Source organism: Nycticebus coucang, chromosome 6, assembly GCF_027406575.1.
Source record: "Nycticebus coucang isolate mNycCou1 chromosome 6, mNycCou1.pri, whole genome shotgun sequence".
Classification (NCBI taxonomy): domain Eukaryota; kingdom Metazoa; phylum Chordata; class Mammalia; order Primates; family Lorisidae; genus Nycticebus; species Nycticebus coucang.
In genome coordinates this window covers 103,696,105-103,711,295 of record NC_069785.1, presented here as the reverse complement: position 1 = coordinate 103,711,295, position 15,191 = coordinate 103,696,105, and the positions used below count along the sequence as shown (strand labels likewise).

The 15,191-nt window shown below is 42.7% G+C and overlaps 1 protein-coding gene across 7 annotated transcripts in view; it reads left to right on the top strand.

Moving 5' to 3' along the window:
• Positions 1-15,191, top strand: part of ARNT2 (aryl hydrocarbon receptor nuclear translocator 2) — a 215,536-nt gene that overhangs the window by 161,097 nt on the left and 39,248 nt on the right. For all 7 annotated transcript variants that reach the window (XM_053593527.1, XM_053593533.1, XM_053593530.1 and 4 more), the window contains 3 exons: positions 9,186-9,262; positions 10,527-10,661; positions 13,063-13,137. In XM_053593527.1, the coding sequence (XP_053449502.1) occupies positions 9,186-9,262; positions 10,527-10,661; positions 13,063-13,137 (287 nt within the window). The remainder of the gene's footprint in view (positions 1-9,185; positions 9,263-10,526; positions 10,662-13,062; positions 13,138-15,191) is intronic.

Sequence of the window (15,191 nt, the reverse complement as noted above, 5' to 3'; positions counted from 1 at the left end):
TTCAGCTACAGGTGCAATGGACAATTCTGGGTGAACTCAGGCTCAGCTCAGGCTAACAATATCTCCCATCAAGATGCAATATCTTTACATTGTGTGCTTTATGTCAAAGATTTATATTTTGCATTAAATTGGGGGATTTTTTAGCCACTATTTCTTTAAATATTTTTTTTTCTGTGTCCCTTCCCTTCTCCTCTAGAAACTCCAGTTACATGTCTATTAATTAGGCCACTTAAAAGTTTCCCACAACTCCATTTGTTAACATTTTCAGCTATTTCTTTTCTTAGAGTTTCATAGTTCTCTTTATAGAGATCTTTCACGTCTTTTGTTAGGTAAATTCCCAAATATTTCATCTTCTTTGGCACTACTGTGAATGGGATAGAGTCCTTAACTGCTTTTTCAATTTGACTGTTGTTGGTGTATATAAAGGCTACCGATTTATGAATGTTGATTTTGTAACCTGAGACGCTACTGTATTCCTTGATCACTTCTAGGAGTTTTGTAGTAGAGTCCCTAGTGTTTTCCAGATACACAATCATATCATCTGCGAAGAGCGAGAGTTTGATCTCTTCTGACCCTATATGGATACCCTTGATCGCCTTTTCTTCCCTAATTGCGGTGGCTAAAACTTCCATTACAATGTTGAAAAGCAATGGAGACAATGGGCAGCCTTGTCTGGTTCCTGATCTGAGTGGAAATGATTCCAATTAAAACATACCATGCTCATGGCTAGGAAGAATCAACATTATCAAAATGTCCATACTACCCAAAGCAATATATACTTTCAACGCACTCCCTATTAAAGCTCCACTGTCATATTTTAAAGATCTTGAAAAAACATTACTTCGTTTTATATGGAATCAGAAAAAACCTCGAATAGCCAAGACATTACTCAGAAATAAAAACAAAACAGGAGGAATCACACTACCAGACCTCAGACTTTACTACAAATCGATAGTGATCAAAACAGCATGGTATTGGCACAAAAACAGAGAAGTAGATATCTGGAATAGAATAGAGAACCAAGAGATGAATCCAGCTACTTACCGCTATTTGATTTTTGACAAGCCAATTAAAAACATTCAGTGGGGAAAAGATTCCCTATTTAACAAATGGTGCTGGGTGAACTGGCTGGCAACCTGCAGAAGACTGAAATTAGACCCACACCTTTCACCATTAACTAAGATAGACTCTCATTGGATTAAAGATTTAAACTTAAGACATGAAACTATAAAAATACTAGAGGAGAATGCAGGGAAAACCCTTGAAGAAATTGGTCTGGGTGAGTATTTCATGAGGAGAACCCCCCGGGCAATTGAAGCAGCTTCAAAAATACACTACTGGGACTTGATCAAACTAAAAAGCTTCTGCACAGCTAAGAACACAGTAAGCAGAGCAAGCAGACAGCCCTCAGAATGGGAGAAGATATTTGCAGGGTATAACTCTGACAAAGGTTTAATAACCAGAATCCACAGAGACCTCAAACGCATCAGCAAGAAAAAAACAAGGGATCCCATCGCAGGCTGGGCAAGGGATTTGAAGAGAAACTTCTCTGAAGAAGACAAGCGCACGGCCTTCAGACATATGAAAAAATGCTCATCATCTTTAATCATCAGAGAAATGCAAATCAAAACTACTTTGAGATATCATCTAACTCCAATGAGACTAGCCTATATCACAAAATCTCAAGACCAGAGATGTTGGCGTGGATGCGGAGAAAAGGGAACACTTCTGCACTGCTGGTGGGAATGCAAATTAATACATTCCTTTTGGAGGGATATATGGAGAACACTCAGAGATCTAAAAATAGATCTGCCATTCAATCCTGTAATTCCTCTGCTGGGCATATACCCAGAAGACCAAAAATCACAACATAACAAAGATATTTGTACCAGAATGTTTATTGCAGCCCAATTCATAATTGCTAAGTCATGGAAAAAGCCGAAGTGCCCATCGATCCACGAATGGATTAATAAATTGTGGTATATGTATATCATGGAATACTATGCAGCCTTAAAGAAAGATGGAGACTTTACCTCTTTCATGTTTACATGGATGGAGCTGGAACATATTCTTCTTAGTAAAGTATCCCAAGAATGGAAGAAAAAATATCCAATGTACACAGCCCTACTATGAAACTAATTTGGGACTCTCACATGAAAGCTATAACCCAGGTACAACTTAACAATAGGGGGAAGTGGGAAAGGGGGGGGGGGTAGAGGGAGGGGAATCGGTGGGATCACACCTGTGGTGCATATTACAGGGGTATTTGCGAAACTTGGTAAATGTAGAATATAAATGTTTTGGCACAGTAACTGAGATAACGCCGGAAAGGCTATGTTAACCACTGGGATAAAAATGTGTCAAATGGTTTATGAAGTGAGTGTATGATGCCCCATAATCATATCATTGTATACACTTATGATTTAATAAAAAAATTAAAAAAAAAAAAAAAAAAAAGTTTCCCACAACTCAATAATGCTCATTTCATTGAAAAAAAATTTATTACTTTCCATTTTTCATTTTAGATAGTTGCCATTGCTGTCTTCAAGTTAACTGTCTTGTCTTCTGCCATGTCTGATACGCAGTTAACACCACCCAGTACATTTTTTATCTCAGACATTATAGTTTTCATCTCTAGAAGTTTAAATTGGGTTTTTCTGTATCTTCCAAGGCTCTACTTAACTGTTCAAACATATGGAAAACATTTATAATAATAGTTTAATGTGTTTGTTTGCTAATTCTAAAATCTGTCTCAACTCTGAGTCATGTATTGGCTGGTTGATTTTTCTTTTTTTCCTATCATTGTGGGTTTTATTTTCCAGCTTTATTACATGCCTGGTAATTTTTTATTTGATGCCAGACATTGTGAAATTTATGTCTCTGGCTTGGCATCTCTCTTAAGGAAATGAGCTGGGAGCACACACAGGGCTTGTCTGATTTGTTATCCATGTTCCAGGGATAACATTGCTTGATAGCCAGTGTCTTATAAACAGTTATTTCTTTTGTTGTTGTGATTTCGGACAAGAAGGTAAATTTTATCTCTGTTATTCCATTTTGGCTAGAAGCATAACTCCATTGGATTAAAAACAACTAAATAAAAGCCTCTCTGGCTATGGGGAGCTGTCAGCATAATACACACCTTGCTTCCTGTGCTGCCAGTAAGCCAGAGGCGTGGAAGGTGTCTGTAACGATCGCATCTAGGGCATTGTGGGCACAGGCAATCAGAAACATATTCAGAAAGTGACAAGGATATGGGGAGACTTAAACCATTTTTGTACAAGGAATGGTTTTAAAGGACTGAGGATATTTGGCCTAGAAAGGAAAAGATGCAAGGACATAATTATGCTCTTCACTTGCCCAAAGGACTATGCAGCAGAAGAATGTACAACCCCAAGGGCAAGGCTAGGACCAGCAGGTGGAATCTTCAAGGAGACGGGTAGACTGAGGTGTGGGGTTGTGGCGTTCACCCCACCACAGGAGGACGTGGAGCAGAAATGGGTGGCCATGGGATTCAAGTTTCACAGGGAGCTTGGACTTGCATCCTCTGAGGACACCTCCTGCCTATGTGGAGTCCCATCTTCCCCTCTCTCAGACCTGGGGGCAGTACCCTCATCCCTCTACTGAGCAGGAGAAAGCCTTCTTCCTATTGTTCTGCCCTCTGCCCCTTCTGTGCGTTCAGAACCAGCCCTTAGTCAGCTGTGTGTGCCACCACTGCCCAGCCAGATGCATTGTTCTTGAACCCACTGGCTCTCCAAAAGAGTGGCTATTATAAACCCCTGAGGAACAGAAAGCTGAACATCTCTGAAGGTACCTGTGTGCTGTCCATGCGCATCCTGACTGCCATTTGGTGGCTGTGCTGAGCATGGTTAATGTCATGAAGAGCTGCGTGTGCTATACTGAATGAACGTTGTTCATTTCCTGCAAAAGAGTGGCACTGCCAGCTTCTGGGAGCGGTGTGCACAGCAGGGTCTGGCTGAGGATTGTAGAGTTGAAGCAGAGCAGCCAGGTTTGGTGTCATTAATGTGCAGCGGGTGAGAATGCTCTGCTCAGAGTTCTGCCCTGAGGGCCTCAGTCACTGGTGTGTGACAGAAGACAAGTGCTAGGAACCCTAAGAGAATTGTCAGGTAGATGTTGATGGCTTACTGTAATCAGACCAATCAAGTAGAGGGTAGAGGCCCCGAAATAGGAGTAGAGAGAAATCTAGGCAGCTTTGATGGGTCAAAGAAGCCCGGAGCCCAGAGACTGTTAATAGGAACAGCCTGGTTGCGATGAGGACTCTGTTCTCCTGATGAGTTCTAACCATCCCTTCTCCCTGAGAGGAAGGACAAAAGTAAAAAGGTAAAAAGCTTTGACTTCCAGAGTGGAAGGTAGAGGACTGTCTTCCATCACTCAAAATGGGGGGGTTTCTTTCAGATAAGACAGAAGTTTGCTGCTAATCAGTCCAGTTAAGTGACAAATGTTACTACTGGTAGAGATGCTTCTAATAGAGCTGGAAATATATACAAAGAATTGATTGAGTTCTGCTGCCTATACGAGAAAACCCAAATATGAGGGCCTCAAATAACTTTATTTCATATACAAGACATCCATAAAGTTCATGTGCAATTTCAGGACACCCTTTATTTTCCTCTCAGGCAGAAAATCCAAAGATGGGCAGTCCAGAGTTAGTACTGTGGTGCTGTGATGTACTCAGGGGGCATTCTCCCAGCTTTCTACTCCACCATCCTTGCTGTGTCCCGGGCATCCTTGCCTTTCAAGACAGCTGGTACCACTCCCCTGCCACGTGTGCGTTTCACACGGAAGGAAGGAGCGTTCCTGAAAGCCACGGACAGTGACTTCTGCATTCACCTGACAGGACAGAGCCCTGTCACATGACCACTGTTTATGGCATGGGCGCATTGCCACTCTGAACAAGTCATGGGCACTTAGCGTGAAAGGAGAGGATGTCCATGAGGCAGGTCATCAGCAGCCCTGTCCACAGCAGAGGTAATAGACTGAAGGGTTTGGGTAGAAAGATTCAGACACGATTGAGTTTGAAAGACCTGTGAGACCCATGTGGACATTTATGGTTGGTAAGTGAGGGTCTAGAAATCCAGAGAAAGGTTTAACTAGAGACATAGTCTAGGGATTTATCCTGTATGGCTAGAAAAAGAGACGCTGGACAGGATTTTAAAAGACACAGGGAGGGAGGAGATTCTGGGGAACAGCAGCAGCGTATCAGGCAGCGGCCATTGTTGGAGCCTGGCCCACAGATCCCGGGAGTCCCAGGACAGTGTCAGGGCACAAAAGTTAAAACTATTTTCATTACAACTCCCAGATATTATTGCCCTTTTCACTGTGCGGTGGGTAAAACTTGCTTGGGCCTTAGTGTAACCAGGCAGTGGCACCGAATGTTAGCTTAGCAGTCCTTGTACTCTTAGTCTCCACACACTTGCAATCAAAATCAAACAAACAAACTTGTAAATGCTGGTGTCACATGAGAATGGCCTTGATGAGATAATAAAAGTTACAAATTGCATCAAACCCCGGAATGGAAAGCACCCTGTGAAGCAGCTTCTGCTGTGCAACAATGCCTGGCGATTGTGTCAAGGAAAAGCTTCTCAGGTCATGAGCTGAGCTGGCTGCTTTTTTCATTTCACGAAAAGAGTTTTTACTGGAAAGAATGACTAACAAACTATGGTTGTTCAAACGTATGTATCTGGTGGATACATATGTATCTCAAATAATATTTTCCTTGAAGTGATATTTGTTGTCAATTGTAAAGCTCAAGTATTCTTAGGAAAACATGAATTTTGGAAGCTTGCATCCAACACCACAACCCTGATCAATATCTATAGATGTTTCTGAAGATATACATGGTAATATTAACACATATGATTTTTTAAATGTTGCATAATATAATATGTCAACATTTAGAAGACCTGTATAACGTGGTGAACCAATATTTTCCCAATGTACAAGCCATGAAATATAAAATCATGTATTGGTAAAAAATCCATCCAAAGTTAGACCAATCTATGTTATAGTGTAACAATATAAAATTCATTAATATAGTTTGGATTTTATAGTGCAATTAGTCCTTAAGAAACTACCACTTCTCAAAGATTTGGAAAAAAAATATCAAAGGATATGTACAGTATTCTGAGAACACTTTCTACTTTTGCAACTACATATCCACATGAGGACATATTTTCTTTATATATCTCAACTACAACAACATGCTGTCCCAGAGTGAGTGCAGAACAGATATTAGAACCCAGCTGTCCACTGTTAAGCCATTAAAGAGATTTGCAAAAATGCTGCATAATAATTGAGAGATAATTTCTTAACATGATAAATGTGTGTGCATGTGTCTTGTATCTTTTTGTCCAAAAGGCAGTATCTTATTTGAGAAACCTCTGAGACATTTCCAGTAAGATCAGAAACAAGGCAAGAATGCCCACTGCCTCTGCTACTATTCAAAATTGTAAGAGAGATAGTTTATACAATCAAATAAGAGAAATCAGAAGCAAAAGAATCTTTAATAAAAAAGAAAAACTCTCCGTTTTTAGATTATGTACCAGCATACCTGGAAAAGCCTAGTGAATTAATGACAAAACTAACTGAAACAAATAATTTAGTGAAGTAGCACAATGCAATGTTGATATATAAACATTAGTAGCCTTCATATTCATAAACAATGAACAGAGGAAATCTATAATATTAACAAAGAATATTAAATACTTAGTAATAATTTTAATAAGCATAAGCAAACTAATACAAAGTGTGTATGAGGACATTTGGAAACACTCCTGAAAGACACCGTACTTAAACAAATGGGGAAAGTTCCCTTATTCTTGAGTAAGCCAATTCAATGTTATAAAGATGTCAGTTCTCCCGAAGTTAATTTCCAAAGTCAGTGCAATCAGTCTATTTTATGGGATAAGTTGATACTGAAGTTCACATAGAAAAATACACCTTCAAGAATAGCCAAGAGCACACTGGAAAGGAAAAACTACAAGGGAGGAGAAGTCCTGCCAGACATTAAAACACACGGTCAGGCCTCTGTCACTGAAAGGCGTGTTACTGCTGCCTGAGTAGACAGTGGGCCAGTGGTGAGAAGAGGCAGCCAACCAGGTGTGAGACCGTGTTATGGGATGAAGGCAGCATCTCAAATCACTGCATTTTTAAGAAATGTTAATAAAGCAACTCGATAGCCATTTAGAAAAAGAGAATTAGATGCACCCTGCAAATAGCAGCTCCAAATGGAATGAGGGACCTACATGTATAAAATGAAGCCATGAAAGTATCAGAGGAACAGAGGGGTGATTCATCTTTAACTTTTATGTAGACAGTAGCTTTCTAACCATGGCTCAGACTCCAGAGGTAATAAAGGATTGATAAATCTGACTTTACAAAGTCTTGGAAATTTTAAAATCTTCTGCAAAGGCAAAGGACAGGGAGCCGTGTTGGAAAGCATTCACAGCAGCAGGCTCTGTGGTGCCTCCGTGTGCCAGATATGTAGGGAATACTTAGAAATGGAGAGAAGAAAGACCAACACAGAAAAACAGGGAGCAGGCAAGTCCCTGAGCAGCAAGATACAAAAATGATCCTCAAACATGTGAAACGATGTTCAGACTCACTCTTAATTAGAGAAATGCAAATTAGAACAACATTAATAAACCTTTCTCACCTATCAGACTGACAAAGATTGAATAATGTGCCAGCACGTTCTGTTAGCCAAGACCACGGGGAAACCGACCCCCCATACATGGCTGGTGGGATTGCAGACTGGAGCATCCCTTCTGGAGGGAAATTTGCCAAAATACAACTACATATGTGCCGGCTTTTCTGCACAATAATCCTGGTAGGGATCTGCCCTGAACATGCCCCTCCAGTGATAAGAAAATACATGTGAACAAGGTTGCTTGTTGCATTATCATTTCTGATTGTAAACTATTGGAAACTCCTTGATGTTCCTGCATAGGAAAGTGGTTGAATGGGCCATGCACACCAACAGGATGAGGCAGCTCTAAAGAAGAGTTGAGGAAGAACTGAATGGGTGTGAAGTGAATTCCAGGAGGAACTGTTAAGTGAAATAAGCAAAGTCCGAAAGAGTGTCTGCAGCATGCTGCCCTCAAGAGAAGAGGGCTGAGAAAATGTCCGTGTGTCTGCTCATTGTGCAAAGGAAATGCAGCAGGGACAGCCCAGAAACTAAGGAGATGGGCTCCCTGCAGGGCAGCTGGGACAGGGACAGAAAGGAGAGGGGAATGTGTGGTGGGGATGGAGACGGGGTGACATTTCTCTGGCCTGTGGAATGGCAGTGATGCTGAACCCGCCCTCTGAAGTCCATAGGGAGGGGCTCTGGTTGTACTTGTGTGACTCTGTCACTGGGAACCTTTGATCTGACCCAGTGCGGAAATATTTATGTTACGTGTTACGCAGTGTAAAAGGAAATTCTCTGCTTAACAGACTAGCAGATATCAAAAAGGAATGTTTGTTGTTACTGTAGCATTTCTAACCAGCGACAGATGTTCAAAAACCTTCCACTGTGAGGGACCCTAATGCCAGACCCTTACTGGACCAAACTCTTGTCTGCCCCCAATCAACAATGAGGATTGTTTTAACCAATTTCTTCCTATCTAGAGCACTAGTTTTCAAAGCTTAATCCATACCACTATCACCAATTTCTCCTTTCTAGCCTTTAGAAAATTCTGGCTTTCCCTGATAAGGGGAAATATTTGTAGCGTTCCCAGGTCTGGCAATTAGTAATGTCAGATTAATTTTTGTTGTTTTCATTTGCTTCTTAGGATCTTTGTTCGATTCTTTGTCTATAGATACATGAGATATTTACATAACTTGAAGGACCCGTGTAGGCTTCTTACTGAAGTTTCCTTCCCAACTAAATGTTTTGGCTAAATTGTGCAAATGTGTAGATGAATTATTTCCATTTCATCTTCCTTAACTTTCTCTGTGCAATTCACAGATGCAGATAGTACGTAGACCATGAAATTCTCAAAAGACAGCAGGCAGAGACAGAAGCTGGAGGCGGACAGGGAACAGGCTAACTCGTCACCTGACTCCCAGACCTGAGTGGCCAGCAGTAGATCTGTGTTTTTGATGGCAAAAATAAAATCGTGGGCACATTCCCCCTTTTCCATTCACCTTGGGTGTGTTGTGGATGACACTGGCGTTTCTCACTTCAGGAATGACTATACCTGAAGAGGACGCCGACGTGGGACAAGGCAGTAAATATTGCCTGGTGGCAATTGGGAGACTCCAGGTAAGAAAAAGCGCAGAGCCCATTTAATCTCAAAGGCCTATTATCTCAGAGAGCAGGGGACTGAGGTTTGAATGGTCCTTGTTGGGTTGCGTGTCTCACTCTGTGGGACAAAGCTGAGGCTGCATCAAGAAGAAAAGGGGCCGTGAGCTGTGAGCAACAGAGGCCTCCTTGCATGGACATGCTGCACAGGTCTGTTACCACCGAGTGGAGGTCTGCTCCCCTCACATCCCTGCTCCACCACCTTGAATGTTTCCCCACGGTCTACTGGATAAAGTCTGGACTCATCGCTTCACCCATCCTCTTCCCTTCCTCCTCTCTTACCACATCCTTCTTCCAAACCACACCATTGCCCTTTCTATGAACCCTCCACACACTCCCCATCTTCTCTTTTCAGAATTCTTTCTTCTCCTGTGTCCTTATGATGTACTCATCCTTCAAAACCCAGCTAAAATGAGCCCCTGATGCTCAGTTAAAATCAAGCCCACGCCCTCCCTGTGCTCATGGCTTTGAGCTCTCACCTCAGTCAGCTTCTTTCACTGTCTGGTTTACGGGCTTAGCTGAGCACAGGCTCATCCCTGCAAGCTCCCCAAGAGCTTTTTCACTTGTGAAAATTAAATGTCTCCGTGTCTGGCATACAAGCAGCCACTCCATCGACTGGACTGTTCATTCTCCCTGGGACATGGGAGGGTCTTCCCTGCTGATGAGGGGAGGCATAATAGCTGTGGTTCAGGTGTCACTGATCTTTCATGTCCCTGGTTTCCTAGGTCTGACCAGTTTCAGACACGTGAATAAGCAATTTCATTCATGTATGACAAACACTGGTCATTTCTTTGCAGATGAGTGAGGAAAGAATATTTGGGTAAATTCAGCCCACAAATGTTTATGTTCCAAATATTTTGACCAGTTCATTAGGCTCATTTACCATCGTTATAAAAGGGAAGAGTATTAACATTAATTGAACACCAACTAAGTACCAACATTGTGGCAAAGTTTAACATGCAGTATCTCTTTGGAACTTCACAACCACCCCATGATAGTGTATGTTTCATTATTCCCATTGGTTCATAAAGCAAATGAAGCTCAAGACATGTAAAGAAAGTGGCCAACCGTTGCAGTTAGTTAAAGATCTGATGGGTGCTATTCGAACACTTCAGGCTTTTCATACGAATGACATGGAAGGATGAGTGAAATTAAATCCATGTGGATTATTCCCACTCTCTGTCTCTGTCACCATTACCTCAACAATGGGTTTTCTGCATCCCAGGTGACCAGTTCTCCTGTGTGCATGGACATGAATGGGATGTCGGTGCCCACCGAGTTCTTGTCCCGCCATAACTCTGATGGAATCATCACATTCGTGGACCCACGATGCATCAGTGTGATTGGCTACCAACCCCAGGTCAGTAGATGGTTTGAGCTCTTAGCAGTTGGCTAGAGGTTTAATTTTCCTTAAACTATTCTTAACTGCTTGAGATATGACAGAAGGGCACGGCAGGGAGACAGCATAAAGATCCTTGTTCCCTGGCTTGGATAGAGTGGCATCCTTCCAAAACTAGAAAGGGCATCGTTTGCACCCGTGGAAGGGTATTCCTTATTCCTTGCTCTGGCCATTGTAATTCTTTAGCTGATTTTTCACAAACTAGAGTTCCAATATTCTGCTAAAAGGGCAGTCTGATCAGTTAATCTTCATTACAAAGCTTGTTGATGTGAAAGACTCTACAAAGTCTGGTAAAGATGTCCACCTCAATTTGTTTAACCCTTTGCTTTTCATGGTTATTTAGAAACTTTTTAAAGTGGGGGGCACATTTTCAGGTCTTTGTTCCAGACCTTTTTTTGGAGACAGAATTTCATTGTGTCGCCCTCAGTAGAGTACCGTGGCCTTCAGCTCACAGCAATCTCTAACTCTTAGGCTTAAGTGATTCTCTTGCCTCAGCCTCCTAAGTAGCTGGTACTATAGGCACCCACCAAAACACCCAGCTATTTTGTTGTTGTTGCTGCAGTTGTCATTGTTTTTTAGCTGGCCCAGGCTGTTTTCGAACCCTGGGTGGCTGGCACCTTACCCACTGAGCTATGGGCACCGCCTCTGTTCCAGACATTTTTAAAAAGTCAGTGTCATATACACAAAAGGCAGAAGAAGTTGTGGTCTGAAGACATATCACTAGAAAAGGTATTTGTGAAGCAATTAAAATGTTGATATGTATGGACTATTGGGTGATTTTATCAAATAATTATTTTTTTCTTAGGCATAGTATGGGTATATTGTAATTCTGTAAGATAATGTCGTTTATGAGGTACACATTGGAGTGAAGTGTCATGTTGTCTACAACCTACTTGTAAATGGTTCAGCAAGAAATTGTTAAATATATACATAATGCTTGTGTATACATTTATACATATAGACAAAGAAAAATGCAAATGTGGCCAAATATTGAGAATTGTCGAACATACATGAGGGATATAGGGATTCATTGTTATTATTCTTTCAACTTTTCTACAGATTTAAATTTCTTTCAAAATAAAAAGCATTTTTTTTGGGCGGCACCTGTGGCTCAGTCGGTAAGGCGCCGGCCCCATATACCGAGGGTGGTGGGTTCAAACCCGGCCCCGGTCAAACTGCAACCAAAAAATAGCCGGGCGTTGTGGCGGCGCCTGTAGTCCCAGCTACTCGGGAGGCTGAGGCAAGAGAATCGCTTAAGCCCAGGAGTTGGAGGTTGCTGTGAGCTGTGTGAGGCCACGGCACTCTACCGAGGGCCATAAAGTGAGACTCTGTCTCTACAAAAAAAAAAAAAAAAAAAAAAATTTTTTTTTTTTTTTTTAAGAATAAGATCCTTGTTCTCAGGAACAAAGTTCGGGACATGTTGTATGAGTATTTTAATTACATGTATATTTTTTAGCTAGAAACAGTTCCAACAAGAAATACTAGGAGGCTTCATATAATTCCACATCTCTAGATTCATGCAAAGTTTGGGATTTTTAGATGCAATAAAGGGGAAAATTGATTTGTTTCCAAATTCACCATAACCTCTCATGGCAATTATTTCCAGCCAAATTCATTTATCCACTGACACCTTCCACGACCATCTGGATGCTCAATGGCACAAAGATAAGGTTTCCCCTCCATGGCCAGTGTCATCTCACACTTGGGCTGTTTGCTGATTCAGGTTCTGATCGATGAGTTAGTATAAATCTTTTGCGTTTAAGGTACTTCCAACAGGACCACTTCCCTATAACATGCCTAAAGTTGCCTCTTCACAGTTTACCTTATTCTGGTCTGTTTCACTGTGAAACACACTTTTGTTTGGGGTTAATGGTGGATCCCTTAAATAAACAGACTAACAAGGGTCAATAGTAAACAGGCTTTTAACCAATACTGTTATTTTATGATAACCTCATTTCCTCTGCCACAGGACAGCAACAGCTTCCACGCTTAAAACAACTCCAGCTTTCAGAGGCAATGCATCTGCCTTCATGCTATCATTTTGCTTTCTTTTTATGTTTATTAAAATATGTTTATTACAATTTTGCTCTCCAAGGCAAACAAAAATAAAATTGCATTCTGAAGCTGCTGATGTAGGACCTCAGCAAAATTAGAAATGGGTAACTGAGCGTGCCAAAGGAAGGGAGAGCGGATACCAGAGAGCCAGCTCCCTGAGGGCCCCACGGAAATTAGCATCCACTGTTTAAAAAATCTGTAGCGGGCCAGGCCAAAGGAGATGGAAACGAATGCCATTGCCTAACAGTGAGTAGATAAATAATTGCAAGTGGAATCTGGATTATTAAAGTTTGTCTCTTTCATTTAGGACCTTCTGGGAAAGGACATTTTGGAGTTCTGCCACCCTGAAGATCAGAGCCATCTTCGTGAGAGCTTCCAGCAGGTCCGTACAGCTGATACACAGCCTGAGGACTGTGGGCGTGTTGGGAGGACGTTAGTCCTACTGTGCACCAGGCAGGCTGCAAAGTCCTATCCAAGGCATCCATCAGGGCTGTGAGAAAAGAAGGCAGAGCACAGCAGATGGATAGGTTAGCCACAGGGGGGAAAGGCAGGAAGGGTCTCCCAGCAGAGGGCACAGTTGGGATGATCTTAAAGGATGAACATAAAAGAAATAAGAGAGCACTCTAGACCAAGGGACAGTACCAGAGATGGATGAGAAGATGGCCCACGGGGAGAGTGCTGAACAGCTCCTGAGAGCACAGTGTGACCAGCGACTAGTGGAAAGGGGTGGGCAGTGGGGCCGTGAGCCTGGGGCAGCCAAATAGTGTGTAGGGCCCTGATGCTGTGTTAAGGAATTTGGATCCTCTCCTCAGTCACATAAAGGTCAGCCAGGATTTTAAGCAGAGCAGTGTTCTGTGGTATTTGGTAGCCCAGGTATGCCACAGAAACAGATGCAGGAAGTAACTAGAAACAAAGACAAGTCAGGAGGCTTTTAAAATTGTTCTGGTTAGAGATGACCAGAGGCCAGAATTTGAACAAAAGCAGTGGGAATTAGAAACAGGAGGCAGTTTGGGGAGGCAGTTGTTTGTTTAGTGAGGGTGCTTTGCATACAGATGGGGGGGGCTTAGGATGACTCTTGGGAGCAGGAGAGGATGGCCACCCTGGGAAGGCATCAGGCACATCACTGCTCCTAGCTGGGATTTACTGAACGTCTACTACACGCCAGCCTTTGAGGAGGATGTTATCACATGCAGGACTTTAATGAATTTTCATAGGAGGTAGTCGTAGGGGATGGTCATTATCGTCTTCGTGGTACAGGTAAAGTGAGGCTCAATGAAGTAAACGCACCTCCATGCCACGCGGCTAACAAACCTAGGGTTCAAGCTGAGGACCTGGTCCTTCCTTCCTGAGCCCAGATGCAGCCTGATGAGCGAGTGAACACACTTCCTCTCCCCACAGGGCTCTGCCATCTCTCTGCAGCCCCAGGAAAGAATAGAATGGGCTGTGTAACAAGAAAAGAGGACTTTGGGGCGGCGCCTGTGGCTCAAGGAGTAGGGCGCCGGTCCCATATGCCGGAGGTGGCGGGTTCAAACCCAGCCCCCGGCCAAAAATCACAAAAAATAAATAAATAAATAAATAAATAAATAAATAAATAAATAAAAGAATTGTTGAGCCAAGAGGTTTTTTAAAAAAAAGAAGAAGAAGAAAGAAAAGAGGACTTTGAATTACTTTTCAAGAGGGACTAGTATTTTGTCTCTCATCTTCTGCCAGAGGCATTGCTGCGTCTGCACAAATTAATACAGGACTCCAATTTTAAGCTACATATCTGGGCAGATCTCCTAACCTCCCAGCTCCTTGCACTCTTGGATATCACCCTGGAATGGCATCTTCATATTTTTCAGCCTCCTATGCTGGTTCTCCCTCTTCTATCTTCTACAAGCCATGACCCCAGGGCTCTGACCTTGGCTGCCCTCCTCGCTACAGTATCTCCCTGGGTCATCCTAGCCATGGGGTGACTCCACCCAGACTGTTCTTCCTTTCTTCTCTGCACCCCCACATGAATGCCCCATCTACCTGCTTGCTCAGGCTAGAAACAAGAAGCACCCTTCACTCGGCTCTTAATCTCACTCTGCACATCCAGCCCCTCCCCTCTCTCCTGTCCCACCCGCCTCAACAAGGCTATCCCCATCTCCCATCTGATGGGGCAATAACATCCTTACTGGTCTCCTTGTTTTTAGTCTCATTCCACTCTCAGCCATCTGAAAACATAAATTGGGTTTTGCCTCAGCTTTACACATAACCCTTCCAGGACATGTAGAATCAAATCCAAGCTCCTTGCCAAACTTCATGCTCTGTATGGCCCTGGCCCAGCCTCACCCTCACTGGGTACTGCTCTTCAGCTACCTGAGCCTGTGTCTGGCTCCCTAGATATGCTTTCACCCATCCCAGGGCCTTTGCACATGCTGTCCCCTGGCTGGAGTGCTTTCCCCCACTCCT